This window comes from Quercus robur, chromosome 4 (genome assembly GCF_932294415.1).
Source record: "Quercus robur chromosome 4, dhQueRobu3.1, whole genome shotgun sequence".
Lineage (NCBI taxonomy): Eukaryota > Viridiplantae > Streptophyta > Magnoliopsida > Fagales > Fagaceae > Quercus > Quercus robur.
This window is the reverse complement of record NC_065537.1, coordinates 40180010-40196354: the sequence shown is the minus strand read 5'-3', so window position 1 is coordinate 40196354 and position 16345 is coordinate 40180010. Positions and strand designations below refer to the sequence as shown.

General features: G+C 35.4%; 1 protein-coding gene across 2 annotated transcripts; it reads left to right on the top strand.

Annotated features, from left to right (window-relative positions):
* The first annotated feature begins 5690 nt into the window (after nucleotides 1-5690).
* LOC126721690 (chromo domain-containing protein LHP1) lies at nucleotides 5691-15931 on the top strand. 2 transcript variants are annotated; one of them, XM_050424748.1, is made up of 7 exons: nucleotides 5692-6318; nucleotides 6521-6546; nucleotides 6688-6774; nucleotides 7248-7351; nucleotides 7451-8009; nucleotides 15456-15516; nucleotides 15636-15931. In XM_050424748.1, exons 1-7 carry the CDS (start codon nucleotides 5935-5937, stop codon nucleotides 15708-15710), a joined length of 1296 nt encoding a protein of 431 aa, XP_050280705.1. In that variant the 5' UTR covers nucleotides 5692-5934; the 3' UTR covers nucleotides 15711-15931. The 2 variants fall into 2 exon arrangements, with proteins under 2 accessions (XP_050280704.1, XP_050280705.1); XM_050424747.1 differs by having other exon boundaries at nucleotides 5691-6318; nucleotides 7248-8009.
* Nucleotides 15932-16345: the final 414 nt, after the last annotated feature.

Sequence of the window (16345 nt, the reverse complement as noted above, 5' to 3'; positions counted from 1 at the left end):
AAATATATATTAAAAGGTGAGTTGATTGCAAATAACCTTAACAAGTATATAGCACTATAAAAGATTCTTTTATAAAAACGACATATAAAATCCGGCACATTGGTTAGGGAATATTGTGAAAATATACCATCTTATAATTTGAAGGCTACATATAAGATTTTTTTCCCTTCCCTATATTATTAAGAGAGTTAGAAGTTTTTTTTTTTTTTTTTTTTTCAAAAAAGTTTTGAAATATTATTAAAAAATTGAAATATAATATTTTTAAGAGAACCTTAGGAATCCTCTTTGTCTTTGCCTCCAACTTGTCCCACCCTGCTAGGTTGCTACCACTCAAAAATGGAGACATGATGGGGATAAGACACTCTTTGTTCGATCCCATCCCGTCTTGTTGCAAACCCTATTTTTAACGTTTTCTCAAAACAAATTGTCTTATGAAATAACTTTTAACTAAGTGCAAATTACAATTTACTCACATGTGGTTTGACTGAAATTTAAGTAGCCTACCTGAAATTTGAAATTTGACACTTTACCCACTTGAGTTTTGACTGAAATTTAAATCATCTACCTGTAGTTTGAAATCTCATGGCGCAAGTGTTATGCTGGACTCTTTTTGATTTTATTTGATCTTGTATTTTTATGTTTTTTGTATTTTTGGAGGAGATGGACATAAAAATAGAGCAAAATTACATATTTAGCCATATTTTTAATAAATATAAGTTATGAAACTCTGGCTGAGCTAACATAAGGTGGATAAAGTATTAAAATTTAAATCACAAGTTGGCAACTTAAATTTCAACTAGACCATAGATGAGTAAGTTGTAATTGGCGCGTTAACTAATAATTACCCTATGGGTATAATGATATTTACAACAATTTGGAGTAGAGGTCGTGCTAAATTGTATTAAAGGGAAAAAAAACTGGGTTGTTCTATCAATGCAAACGAATTAATTTATTTATTCTTTATTATTAAACTTATCATTAATTAAAGTATAGACTATTGAAAGCTTTAACATGTTCCAAAGATCTAACGGCTATTTTTTTAATGTATTTTCAAAATAATTCAATTTTCTTAATTTATTTAAAAAATACAATAAATGTTAACAAAATTCATTATAAAAAATAGAGTAAAAACTATGTATATGAATAGGTCAATAGCTTCTATATTTGTCTAACTAGCTAGAATAGAAAAAATTGCATACTATATCAAATGATATCTTCACAATGTTTTTCAAGAGTTGCCAAAATTTTCAAAACGAACATTAGTAGTATTAAGCTTAGGTACAATGTATCCCAAAAAAAAAAAGCTTAGGTACGAACGATTCATATGTATTAAAATGTTATTATTATTATTATTTTTTTTTGGGGAGAGAATTGTTATTATTCTTGAATGCATTCGTGAACATTCAAGGGCTTTCAAATGAGTTTTGTCTTTTTTTACTTGTAAACTAAAGAATATTTTTAGATTTTAATTTGATAATTGATCGCTTTCATTTCTTTAAAAAAAAAATTATAATTTTGATGATTCATGATTTTTAACCACACAAATTTATTTTATTTTTCAAAATTTTTATAAATAACCTTACAATATTTACTTTATTAAAAAAAAAAAAACTGGATTACTTTGATATATATCATATATAAACATAAAAAAACTACTATAATGTTTATTGCTTTCAGCTTCTGGTGTAAATAATATATCTATTTAAATTTTTTTTAACTTTTCTTACCTCGTGCCTCTCTATCTTCTTGATTACATCCAGGTCATTTTGATGAATTGTTTCTAACAATTAATATTTCTTTTAAAGTAACTTTCATACATTATCTTAAAATTTTTTTATACCCTTTAACTTCTCTAGAAATAAAAAATTATATTATAAATCAAATAATTTTCTTAAATTTGAAAGGAAACTCTCAACTAACAATATGAAGTCCAACCTATTAAATTTGTTGACATCTTCATCAATGTATTCTTTCATTGTTGTAGAGATGCATTTATTTTCCTACTCGTAGATCTATGTGGAATAAACAAGGGTCGCCTCGAATGAATGATCAAGCAAGTAATGGTGTTTAGAAACTTTTAAAATCCCGTTGAAACTTATAAATCATCATTAAGAGGTCACCACTATATATATATATATATATATATATATATATATTTTTTTTTTTTTTTTTTGAGAAGGTCACCACTAGAATTGGAGTTCTATTTTGCGTTCAAACTTGGGGGGTGCACTTGCAAAAATGAAAGAAAATTTCCCTTCCCACCAAGAAAAGTACAAAGTTTTACTAAATGGCTCCATTTCTAAATATTCTAAAATTTTAACATTAAATGGTAAAAGTAAATCATGAAATTAAAAAAAAAAAAAATTGTTTTGATAATAATTATTATTATTATTATCAATTATAACAATACATTCTGCCACAGTAAACAAATATATATAGTCTTAAAAGGGCTAAAATGGAGATATACCCCTTTCGTCCAAAAGTTCTAGCAAAATGCCCCATTTCTAAAACTATGTAGTGATATGCCTCTGTTTTAAAACTTGATTTGTTTAAAATTGAATTTCAGAACTCAAATTCCATACAAATATATAGGGCTGTCCAAACATATCTGGTGACTCGACCCACCCGGAGGCCCGACCGGAACCGATTTGAAACCGGCCGACCCGAGCTACTCCGGCGGTCGGCAACGGATTTTCTCCACCAGAAACCGACTTCGGCGGGTCGGTTTCGGTTTCTCTCTCCAAAAACCCGAAAAACCCGAACCGACCGGCAAAAACCCATAATCTGCCGATAAAAACCCAGATCTCGGCCAAAAAACCCAGATTCAGGCGCTATTTCACATAAATCTGACGAAATTTTGAGCGAATCTAGCGAAATCTCATCGAATCCGGTGAGATTACCGCCGGATCTGGTGAAATCTCATAGATTTCGATGAGATTTTCGCCGGATCTGGGTTTTTTTGACATTTTCTCGCAGTTTCCTCGTCGTTTTTTTGTTGTTTTCTCAGATCTTTGACTCCGACCGACCTGTCCGCGCACCCATTGAAGTCTGATCCGCCCGACCCGTTTACTCCAGCGGTCGGCGGCGGGTGAGTTTTTCCAAAACCCGATTCCATCAGGTCGGTTCTGAGTTGGGCATAAACTTGACCCGTGGACAGCCCTACAAATATAATTCGATAAATATTTATTATGTGTGTTTTACTTTCAAATACAAGGCTCATACATATTGATAGGGAGCATTTTAACATGACTTGTCCGAAACCCATCATTAATTAAGCAATTGAAGCACTATAAGCACTCTTGAGTCATCCATCTAGACTACTTGTACATCTTAAAACTCATTCGTCACCTACATGGATGGACAAGTAAAAACATTTAGCCCCTTAAAAGAAAAGTCATACTTTATGTCTATTTATCATAGGCTTGTTTGATAATGTTGTTTAAATAACACAACACGTATTTTTATAATATTTTTTTTTACTCACACGTATTTTCACAATACTTAAATAATGTTACCAAAACAAAATTATCAAACTGGCCTGTAAAAAGTAAAAATCTACTTCACATTACACCAAAGGGTCCTCCTATAATCCATCATCCACTAAGTATGGGGACATTGAATTCAATGGTCTCAGTGCTACTAACCTACTATCCCCATTACACTGATATCTATATTCCAGCGAACATGGTCATTTTAGAGTCTAGACTCCTATATAAATACCAAGGTATCACAATTTCAAAGTATGTGAAAAAAATGGTCACTCATCACTCATCACTCAGTTTTCATCACTTATCACTCATCACTCCTCACTCATCACTATCACTTAAAAATACCCCAATTTCTGATGACTCTATTTGTGGCTTGTTTGGGTGAAATATCTGAGTAAGTTTTGAAACTCCATTACTCATCTTTATGTCAACTCACTGGGTCCCACAAATATCAATTAAAAATCTCTATACAGAACGGTCATAACTCTTACCCACAAATAGTTTTTTTCCTCCAGCCGCCCCCTTCCCAAATTCTTTTCTCTTCCTCCAGAGCCGTCGCCCTCCCCAAATATTTTTATTATATTTCCTCTTCCCCGGCGCCATCCTCCCTCTACAGATCTTCGAGTTCCGCTACCGCATCATGATGCACACTCTCCTCCAGACCGATCTCCGCTTCGGCGTCATTTTATCCGACTCCGTCACCGGCGCCGCTGAGAGAGCAGCAAGCTTTGCCTGAGCTCGAAGACACGGCATTTGACGCGCCGCGGAGAGAGCGTGGTCCTGGGAGACGAACTGGACGAAAGCGACTCTGCGGCTTTGGCAGGTGACACAGTCTTTGAGGACGGTGACGTGGGCGATTTTGCCGAAGGTGGAGAAGAGAGTGTGGAGGTCGGAGTTGGTGAGGGTGTAGTCTAGGTTTGATTGGTAGAGCGTTGATTTTGATGGGGCTAGCCCTTTAGACCTACCTTTGGTTTTGGCGGCTCTGTTATCGTTGGCGTTGGGGTTTTGTTGGGGTTTTGAGGTTGTGGTAGATGCTGGGTTTGAAGAAGAGGAAGAAGGGTAGCGATAATAGAAGGTTTCGTCTTCATCTTCACTGCTATCGGTTTGGTTCTTCCGATATGATAAATGGAGAGGGAGAGAGATTTACTGCACCTGGGAGATAATATCGCACCTGGGAAAGGGAGAGTAACAGGGAAGAAGCTCCAACGGTCGGATAGATGGGACAAGTCACTGGTTGAATGGGCCCCACCGAGACAGCTTATTACAAAACTGCCACTGAGTAATGGGTGATGAGTCTTGAAAACAAGGAAATTGTGTTTTCATTTTTGCTTTTCATCACTCAGTTTTTTGAGTGATTGGATGACCAAAACCGGGTGACCAAATATGAGTGATGGTATCCAAACAAAAAATTTTCTATGGGTCCCACAAATTTTGGATGATGAGTGATGAAAACAAAATCATATCACTCATAACTCACTCATCCAAACAACACCTTAGGGTTCTTGGAAATTATTGTGAGTTTCTAATTTAACCTTCAAAGGGTTTGGTCTTTAGTCAGCACCACACTGTGCACTTTGTAGGCATCTCACTCTTTAGGTTTTTTGATGTCGCAAGTTCGAATAATTGATTTACTAATGATTTTGTTCATAGTTACATATTTTTGAATTCTTCAAAGGTTTTTTTTTTTTTTTTTTCTTCCAAAATACATACATGTATTATTTGATAGGGTATGACTTTTTTTATTTATTTATTTTTTAATTGAGAATATGATAGGATATAACTTGTTTTGTACTCTTGTATACTGACTGAGTAGACATTGGAGAGATACATTACCTTTTTAAAACATGCGTTACGTTTGTGTCACGTTTAAAACACAGAGCATTTAATGCGATCTAATCCTTATCGAATATACTTCGCATCTTTTACTTAAAATGCACCAAAATATCCAACTCCAAGAGAATGAGATGCTTCTTTAATTACATACTTTTTTTTTTTTTTCATTTTTGTAAACATGAAAATTTCTTTTTGAAAAAAAAAAAATTGCTGGGTTAAAGATTTTGGAAAGCAAAAAAGGCGGGATAAGGAGGGAAAACGAATGTAGATAATCACAAAAAGAACCCCACATCGCCCAAAATAAACATTTTTTTTAATATAAAAATAAAAAATAAAAAACAGTATATAAAAAAAAGGTAGAAAAAGAAAAACCTTGCAGCCTGAAAAGTAACATTGTCATTTGGTTGGCGTGGGGTTGTGGCTTTGGGTTTTGAGAGTTGAGAACTCCGTAAGTAAAAAACACACACAAACAAAACCAAATCCTTTGCAAAAACCCAAACACCAATCCATTCATAAAAACACGCATAAAACTTTTTGACAGTTCTTCTTTTTCCTAGTACCTTGTCTTAAATTGTATGTTTATGTTTGGTTATTTTGTTGCTTACAAAAGAAAATGAAAGGAGGAGGGAAGAAGAGGAACAATGGAGGAGTTGTAGGGTCTGAGCCAGCATTGGCTTCTCCAAATGATGCTGTTGTTGCTGCCAATGGTGGTGAGTCATTGGTGGCAGATTTGGGTGAAAAGGATCAGACCCAGAAAGCAAAAGAGGTTGGAGAACAAGAAAAAATACAACAACTGCAACAACAGCAACAACTTGAGGCTGAGGCTGAGGCTAAGGCTACTGAAGATGGTGCAGCAGCAGAAGAACAAGAGGATGAACAAGATGATGATGAAGAAGAAGATGGAGATGATGATGAAGATGAGGCTGCAACTGAGCGTCCAAAGCTCGACGAGGGCTTCTATGAAATCGAGGCCATTCGCCGCAAAAGGGTTCGGAAGGTAACAAAAACAAAAGGGTTTTGAGAAATATGTCAGATAAACCCAAATGCTTGTTAAAAATGTTAACTTTTTGAACTTTGTTTTGTGGTTATGTTGTTTTGATTGGTTTTTGGAGTTAATATAAATGATGGGTGTTTGTGTATTTCTTTTTTGTTTGTTTTGTTGGTGCTGGTGGATACTGAAATGTTGGGGGGGAAAATAGGGTCAGCTTCAGTATCTAATCAAATGGTGAGTCTCCCTCTAACCCCTTTTTATGATTGATTCTTACCTTGTGTTATTTTGTATGTTCGTTGGATGAAAAATCAAATAATTGTTGATTATGGATTATGGGAAAGTGTTGTTGTGTTTTTTTGTTGTTGTATGTTGAAGGCGTGGATGGCCGGAGGCGGCAAACACCTGGGAGCCGTTAGAGAATCTCCAGTCGTGCTCTGATGTAATTGATGCATTTGAAGATAGGTACTTTCTTCTCTTTTGTTTCCATGATTTATGCGTATTATCATTTGGTTACTGAGAAAATGAGAGCTGAAAGGAAAGCATTTGCAAACGTTTTTTGCCGGTTAATTCACCAAAGTAAAGTGCTTATTTTGTTTACTTCTAGGCTGTTGTTTGGTTGAGCTTTTTTTATATATTTGGTGAGTTACACACACGTCTAGTAGATTTTAAACCATGAACCCACCATCATTGGCAGTGAAGTTTATATATGAGAAGAAAGTTCCATATGAATCAGTGCTCATTGGTCAGTTGTATAGCTAAGCTTAGCAGGGTATATTTATTTACTTAACTAACAAACAGCGGGGAATCCGAAGCTTTAAATCTGTTTTGCTTTCTTTTTCCTCACTTTTCTTATCAATTGAAGGATGTCAGGTACAGTCTATCTATTGAACTTTTTGTATTTATGAATGTATAATTTTTTTCTTCTGCTTTTGAAGCTTGCGATCAGGAAAGCATCGGAAACGCAAGCGTAAGCATGGGACCCCGCATACTCAACCCAAGAAGAAGCAGCAGCGATCCACCTTTCCTGCTGATGTGACAGGTGTAGAAATAAACGTTGTTAATGAAACTGTGAAATCTATCCCTCCCAACAAATCAATCATAACTGATCTTTCTGCCTTCCCTCAATCTATGTATGAAGGAGATCGTAATGGGGATATCAAAGAAATTACCAAGCAAACTGGTGTTGAGAATGGTTGTGGGAATGTTTCTCAACAAAATGATAACAGCAAAGATGGAAATGAATATGATCCAAAGCTTAGTGAGCTTAAAACAATAATGTCTACCAATGAGGTCAACATGGATAAGCTTGCAATACATTTTGAAGAAGCCAAAGCTTCAGAGGGTGATGTGCCTGCGGATGGGGGCCTCAAGACTGACTGTATAGAACCAGCTCAGAGCAATCGCCGCATAGGAGCTAAGAGAAGGAAGTCTAGTTCTGTGAAGAGGTTTAAACAAGACTCTGGCTCACGTGAACCAGTTTCACAAAATGCAACAACCAGAAGTGGTGGCTCTTTTGGTAGAGTTCAACAACCATTTACTGGTAATCCTGGTTTCAGAGGGGAGAATTCAATTTGCAGGAATGGGACTGATAATTGCAAAGATGCATCTAATATCACCAGGATTATCAAGCCAATTGGCTATTCAGCTTCTGTGTCAAACAACATCCAGGATGTGTCGGTGACCTTTACTGCCATGAGGTTTGTAATCCAACTTCAATTTTAAATTCGCTGGACTGTTAAAAATAATTGTTTGTCATTTCTTTTTCTTTCTGCTCTTGCTAATGGGTAAAAATTGCGCCCCCCCTCCCCCCCATCTGCAACATATGCCATAAAAACTTATGGGTCTACAACAGGGTTCTGCATAGTCTGTGTGGTTTTTTTTTTTTAAATTTAATTTTAAATTATTATTTTTAACTACTTTAGCATTTGATTGAGCTTATCTTTAAATCCCCTTCTTTTATCTAATAGTAAATGTCATGCGGACAATTTGTAGAGGATTTAGGTGTAGTCATGGATTACTTTACACATTGCATCAAATCTTGTAGAATTAGATGTAGATCTATCTTCTTCTATATATGGATGGCTTATCAACGGCATACCTTGAAGTTTTTACTTTCTAGTTGCTCAAATACCTTGGATAACACAAATGCAGTGTCCAAAAATGTCAATTAATCAGGGACATGTTAATAATCATTTTCTTTTTCAATTTTTTGATATTATTTGAAATATTGTGTTCTCATCATAGGATTTATAATATGCTAGTAACAACTTGAATCAGAAACTGTTTCTATAAGGTTTTTGATGCGGTAAATTTTGATGCTTGCTAGATTTTTAATCTGGAGTTAGGTGAGTTGGAAAAATAAAAACTCCCTTTTGATGCTTGTTAGAATTTTTGTTGGAACCATGTTGGGCAAGGAAAAAAAACTACTTTGTTGGGTTGATTAGAAAGAAAAAAAAAAACTGCAAAGATTTACTATGTGGGATGCTTTGTGGCCAAGTATAATCAGGATTAGAGAAGAGTTTCAAGTCAAAGGCCTCTGCAGGGAACAAACTTAGTCGAAAAAAGTAGAAGTATAGACTTGAAATTAAACTTTTCTTAGGCAAGAGTTTGGGCACAATGGTTATGTATCTTAAAATTTAAAGATACAGGGAATGATGGTTAGAACCACGGACCAACACAGGGAACAAACTTATGCAAACTGGATATTGAGGAAGTTTATGACCGTGTTAAGTGGGCAACATTGTAGTCAAAGGTGAGATGGGCGCTTGCCTAGGCGCCTGGGCAAGGTGAGGCTCCACTAAGGTGCCTTTTTAGTGAGGTGCTCACCTTTAGAGCCTAGGCTTGTAAGGCGATGCCTTAAGCCATGAAAAAGGCGCTAACGCGAGAGCTTATTTTACTTTAATAATAATTTTAATTTTTTTTTAATAAAAGGTTGTTGTAATTGTAAAACTTATTATTAGATTATTAATTTAAAAAGACACGTTATAAAACCTATTGTTAGTCAAATTAATTTACAAAAGTCTGTTGTAAAACTTATTGTTAGATTAATTATTATTATTTTTTGATAAGTATTATTGTTAGATTAATTAATTTTATATTGAAGCTTGTTGTAAAACCTTTTTTTTTTTTTTTTTTTTTGGCGAGAAATAATGACAATATGTTGCTAATCCCGCTGCTTAAACCCTTTCCCTCCCTAGATCCCCAAGCACTTTGTGCATGGGGAGGTGCCAATTCAGCTATTGTTAGAATAACTAATGGAGCATAAACCATGTTAAACCTATTTTGAAATAATTTGATAGACCTAATTTCTTCATGCAACACATTGAAAAACACTTCATTATAATATTTCAATACACTGGGTACATATGATTTAAATTCTTTATGTATAATAAATATATTAAGAATTTGGTGCCTTGCTTTACTTGGGCTAGCGCCTTTTTGTTGCCTTGCTTTACTCGGGCTAGTACCTTTTTGTTGCCTCACACCTCGGGTGATACTTGGCCTTGGCGCCTTAAAGTCGCCTTTCGCCTTTGACTACGTTGGTGGGCAACTTTAATTTATCTTACGGAAATGATGGGGTTTGGTCAAAGATGGAGATGTTGGATTTGTACTTGCATTTCTACTGTTTGCTTAGTTTTAGTAAATGGTTGCCCTTTTAGTTTCTTCAGTAGTTTGAGGGGTCTAGGATAGGGTAAATTGTTCTCCCAAACAAAGTGGAGAGATATAGAGAAACTTTTTGTGCGGTGATTTGGGAGATGAGTTCAAATACCATTTGGTGGGTTGGGATACAGTTTGCACTTCCAATGCTAATGGTGGATTAGGTGTAAGGAGATAGGGACCTTTAATCAAGGGCTATTGGGGAATTCTTCTAAAAAAAAGTTCTATTGGGGAAATGGTATGGTGGTTTGGGATGGAAGATACACATTTATGGAGGCATATAATTGCTATTATGGGGAGGAATGGGGTGGATGAAATTTAAAATTGTGGCGTATGGAAAACTATTAGGGCGTGGTGGGAAAGACTTCTACATTATGTACACTTTGATGTAGGAGATGGCCGTTGAGTATGATTTTGGCTAGATAGCTGGTGTGGGGATCATGCTTTGAAGGTGTTGTTTCCTGACCTACAGCCAAGTTGGAATGCAAGATGCCAAAGAGATTTTCATGATTAGGAGTTGCATAACCACTGAAGATGGTCCTTTGGAATCTTGGATCATTGGCATGCATGGAGGGCTCACGGAGAGTATATGACTCAACAGTGGATTTCAAATAAGATACCCTATAGACAGTTATTGAGTGGTGCAGGCATAATTTGATCCTGTCTTAAAAAAAAGGAGGGGACATGTTTTGGGCATTTTGTGGTGCATATGAGTAGTCAAGGTTTCTGTGCTGTGGGAAACTACAGGAAAGGAATATTGTTGAGGGAAGTTGAAATTTTTTGATGATCAGGAATGCTGTAACCTTAGTGCACACAGCAATGATGGTAGACAATGTGCATGCTTATAAAAGTTGATTGATGGTGGGAAGAAAACTAAAATGATTGACGGCGTATGGTTTACTACATTGCTTCAGTCAAATGCAGGCTCAGGTTACATACAGTAGTTGACAAGTATATTAAGGTTGAAGTTTCAGATATTAAGCTGAAGAAATGGTCATAAGTTTCTAATTTTAGTCTTACAATATATTTATGGGGAACTTCTCTTGTGAGAATGAAAAATGTTATCTCATTAAATTGGGACTTTGGTGTCCTTGTTTCCAGGAGCCATGGCTGTAGAATCTTTTCATGCCTAAGTTGAGAGCAGGATATCAATAAGGTATCCCCTTCATTTAAAGATCAGCAACTAATGTCTTGTGTCTTTGAAGAAAGATTGAGACCCCTTAGACTCTGAATGCCATCCCCTAGAGCTGCTCCAGCCTAAGAATTGCTCCATGTGCACTTATGCATCTCTTCTCTAGATGGGGCTGAATGGGTCAGACGTCAGAGAAAATGTAGGACAAATTGAGGGAATTTCTGTCTTTTTGTGGTGGGTTTAGGGTTAGGAAAGAAGAAGAATTAGAGAGAAATTAGTGCTGTATAACAGTACCAGTGAACAGTAACTTTAGAAAGTGAAGACAAGGAAAAGAAAAAGAACAGAGGAGAAAGAGCCAACAAAGGCCAAGGTGCCTATTGTTCAAACCCAATAATTTTATTAATCAACACTCTCCTTTGAATACATTGAGCACCATATATATGGAGACTCCTTCTTGTACTAGTAGTAATAGAACTCCTAGTAGCATTAGGACTACTAGTTTGACTAGTGAAATAAAACCTAATAAATATTAACTTGGATCTGTAGAAAATAAACTTAAGGTACTTAGGATCCCCTAGAAGATTCTAAGACTCAATCAAATTACCAAAATACCCCTAATTCACAAGAATCGCAGAAATTACAGATTTGCCCCTGAATATAAAATTGACCATAACTAATAAAATGAAAACCTAAATTAAAAGATTTTTTTAATCCTAAAAGACTCTGACCATTAAATCACACGATTTTCACTTAATTGGACTTCACATGTGGACCCCATAAAATTATTCTTGAATAGGTGAATTTGCAAAACAAGAGCAAATTGTTCTTTCATGGTTGCATCAGAAAAACTAAGGGCATGTTTAATACACTCATAATGATTACTTAGGAATAGGAATAAGTATTGCAAGGAATATAAGAAGTTGTAACCCCCTTTGTAGTAGTTTTTTCTTTCAATGAAGTATTTTACTGATCAAAAAAAAAAAAAAAAAGAATTTGTAATGGAATTACTATTCCTATGCGTATGTTTTGGTGGTAAACATGAATAGAACCTTGAATCTGTAATTCACAATATGGTATAACATGATTTGATGATATAATGGAGTTATATTCCAATCAAATGTCCTAAAATACCCTTATATATTATATTTATACTCATTTTGGGTCTTGTTTATTGTGTATACTTTAATTAAAATCGTTGACCTTTGTTCAAAATTCCTGTCTCCATAACTGCTAAAAATAAAAACTGACAGCTTCTCCCCTTGATATTAAATTCTAATGAACGATAAATTTACATGCTTGAATAAAATGATGAAATATAAAAAAGCTCAACTTTTTTTTCTTTCTTTTCTTCTTTCTTTAAAGAAATAATACTTGTTTCATAAGTTAATACATAGCTATTTTTGAATTCCGTTGCTGTCTCCATCTTTGTGCATCTTGCATAATCAGTTTGGGCATGTCTTGCATATATAGGCTAGAATCTGATATTCCTGCTAGATCTTCATTGCTCTACTATTGAGAAGGGAAGCGGGAATTGTGCAAGTTGGTTAACAATTTGTTTATGTTATTGCACACGAATCAATTGACTGAATGAGTCCATTAGTGGTAATTTAATATTGACTTATTTCCAACGTATATTCCAGATGTACTCTTGAGATTTTAGAGTTTGTTTAACCTGTAATTTACTCTCTCTCTCTCTCATGCACCCCCACACAATCAATTTGAGACTAGGAAATGATCAATTCGAGTCCAGGTGGGATTTTCCTGATTATAGGTTCTGGAATAGGTCATCAAACCTAATTAATTGCAGCCAGGTGGAATAAAGATGCATTTGATGCTTGATGTAAGCATTGAGTAATTCATTACACATGCATATGCTCAGGGTAATGGGTTCTGGATATACTTTTCAAATTTCTCCTACCATTTTGTCGAGACTAGGAAATGATCAATTTGAGACCAGGAGGAATTTTCCTGATTATTTGACCAGATAAAATTTCCACCCCCAAAGGAAGGTCAATTAGATATGTCTCATCTATGAATTCTAAAAATTCGTCCATTTCTGGAGTAGGTCTTTCTACTCCTGTCCTTTCACTAGGAAGATGAGCAAACAACATTTATTCCCTAGCAACGCAACACAGAGCATTCTATCACCTATGACCTATGACCTATGCCCCTTAGCTCCTTGATTTAGCCATGGAAGATTAATTTGTTAATACTTTGCAAATTTGCGTATTCATGACATTTGAAGGGGCCCATGTATGAAGTCCAATTAAAGTAATAGCCGTGTGGTTTTGAAGGTCTAGTTATGTGTGTTCCAGGGTCAAAACAACTTTTTATCTGGCTTTATATTTAGCAAGTTTTGGTCAATTTTGCATTCATAGGCTAAACTGTAATTTCTACAATTTCTTCGAATTAAGGGTCTTTTGGCTTTAGTTGAATCTAGAATTTTCTAGGAGTTTTAAGCATTTTAGGTTTTATTTTCTTTGTCCTGGTTAGTCTTTTATTAGGTTTTTAGTTCACTGATCAAACTAAAGAGTCCTAATGCTAGTACAAGAAAGAGTCCTTATATATATAGATGGAATTTTTTCTTTTTGATAAAATATATAGATGGAATTTATTAATAAAAATATTGAGTGTTTTGAGCATTTAGGCATGTTGGCCTTTGTGTGTTCTTTTCTTCCATTCGTTCTTACGATACTGTTCGCATCCCCTGAAAGCCATAAAGTTCCTACCTTTTCTTTCTTCTCTACAACCCCAAATCAATTTATTTCTTTTTATCTATCAAAATCCCCAAAACCTCACATGCTTCCTTTTATTGAATAGCCATCAAATAACTCACCAAACCACCTTTTAATTCGTAAAACAACACCCTAACCCTTTCTCCAACAATTATAAACTCTAGTTCCACAAAGCTTCATAAATTCTTAACCCACCACAAGCACAAAGGACAAATTCTGCCACCCCCATAAATAGACCTCATCCTATTATGATTCGGCCCATAAAACCCTTGTGAACACCTATTGAAAGCCATCTTCAACATAGCAAAACAAGATTGAAATGGTGAAGGTACCTGACCAGCTATCACTTTTTTCAACCACTCTTTCATCCTACATCAACAGTAGCCCTCTGAATGCCCACCACTCAGAGCCTCCCATTCCACAAAAGGATCACCCCACAAGCTTCTAATGACCCAATCAATCAAATCTACAATCTTTGTTTTGTGGAGGCACATAATATCATCTCTCTACTCTAAAGACAATGCCTGATAACTTCCCTCTTCATTGGGTCATTTAGGCAAATGATATTCCAATAGATTAACTTCATTAATGATCAGTAGGGCCACAGATTTCCTTCAATATGCTCTTCTATTAATCCTGGACCTCCCAGCATCATAACTGATTGAAGTTTCTAGATTTCTAGAAAAAAAACCCCACCCTACAGTCCCAAAGCGCCTCACCATCTCTCACGCTTAAAGGAATTTACTAACAGATGAAGTCTTGATTGCATTGGCTCTTGCTGGTTCCCGGTCTCCCGAGCACTCCGATCTACTATTGATTTTTAAGAAAAGGTTCAATGCTTCGATTTCAAAGCCCTCAATTTGAACAACCATGTTTACACCTTGAATTGGATTGCACACCTATTTTTAGATGTCCAGATTGCCAGGGTCTCCCATGCAATCAAAGTGATTTTCCGCACCTACTCTTGGGTCTAATTTAGTAAGTGGCTCTAAATTCAGGTGGCTACTGGGGCTTGTATTCTCGTAGTCTCCCCCAACCAATGAGTCTGTCGCAGGCAACAGTGCTAACTGTTTATCCTCGGCCTCCTCTTCAGATAAAAATGGGCTACATCTTTGAAAAGAAAAGCCTTTGGATATTTAGATTATTAGTTGTAAAGAAAATTTCTTATCAAAAAAAATTTATTAAAAGATTAAAACTGGGAGAATGAAACAGGTTTTGTGATTGATGCTTAATAATATGGACCATTATATTGTTTACCGATATATGCTCAAAAGGGTTCTCTTTGTAGGTCACTAGACTTCTCAGTTGAATTTTTCTTCACTAGGACAATTGGTTTGGCTCAAATTTAAGGCTGGTTGAAGCTGGTTATTCATTTGAACTTTGCAAAATCACAGCGACTGTAATATGCAGGATTTTGGTTTTGGTAGAATTAATAAATAGTCTTGGTGAATTCTGATCATGTAGCATGCCTCTGAAGCTTTGTATTTTCTTCTCTTAATAAAGAAATCTAGAAGTATTTAAGCTCCTTTGTTGAACTCAAATTGGTTTGTTCGTATGGATTCATGTTTCTCTGTAACATTTCTTCATCGCCTGATTATTATGTGGTTGCTTTGATAAAGGTCTGATGGAACAGAAGTGATGGTAGATAACAAGTTTCTCAAGGCTAACAATCCACTTCTGGTAACTCTCATTCCATGTTGTGATTATATTCTTCCTTATCAACATTGCATTTAATTAATGAATGTCATTACTAGTCTGCCGTCACTATTGCTCTTATGTATACTATTTTCTCTTTCCAGTTGATCAACTTTTATGAGCAACATCTGCGGTACAGTCCTACATCATCCTTGGACAGAGGTATAGATGGAGAGTGAGTTTAACCAGATCTGCAGCACCTTTGCAGTTAGCTGTATACAGTGATGTACTTTTGTAGTTGCAGGAGATAGTGCAGGATAACAAATGCAGTCTTTGGTAATAATAGTGTAAAACTTAGTTATATACTAGCAGCCTCTCTGTATCTCTTTTTGATTACATGTGTATGATCTGGATAGTTAACATGAAGATGATTAGATAATCAAGTTTACTTTTGACATTCTGTATTTTGTGATTAAAAATACACATCGATGAGAGAGGTTGCCAGGGGTCGTCTGAGTGGTGGTTGAGGTTGCAGTTGGGTTGGGGGTGAGGGAGAGAGAGGGGTTGGGTTGTGAGGCAAAATCTTATGATCAAACTGAATATTTTCAGGTTGACACCAAACACCTAAAATTGGAGAAAATTTTTAGTTTGAAACAAACACAACCTAAGTCATTTCTATTTGGTGACTCTGCTTCTGCTTCTGCTTCTGCTCTGTTCGATCTCTATTCCTTGTATATATGTTATTTGTTAATGTGTAAATGGTATTTGTGTGCATGTATGTATGGAATTGCTAACAAAAATTTGTAAGAAATGAAGTACTCAGAATTAAAGAAAAAGGTGTTCTACGACAGACTTAACTACCATGCTGTCAAGG

What these genes read in the sequence shown, in the direction of transcription:
- LOC126721690 (XM_050424747.1), top strand. Translation starts at nt 5,935, where the DNA reads ATGAAAGGAGGAGGGAAGAAGAGGAACAATGGAGGAGTTGTAGGGTCT. An exon ending in GTGACCTTTACTGCCATGAG is followed by an intron (nt 8,010 to 15,455) that starts GTTTGTAATCCA and finishes GCTTTGATAAAG; the next exon opens with GTCTGATGGAACAGAAGTGA. An exon ending in AGGCTAACAATCCACTTCTG is followed by an intron (nt 15,517 to 15,635) that starts GTAACTCTCATT and finishes TTCTCTTTCCAG; the next exon opens with TTGATCAACTTTTATGAGCA.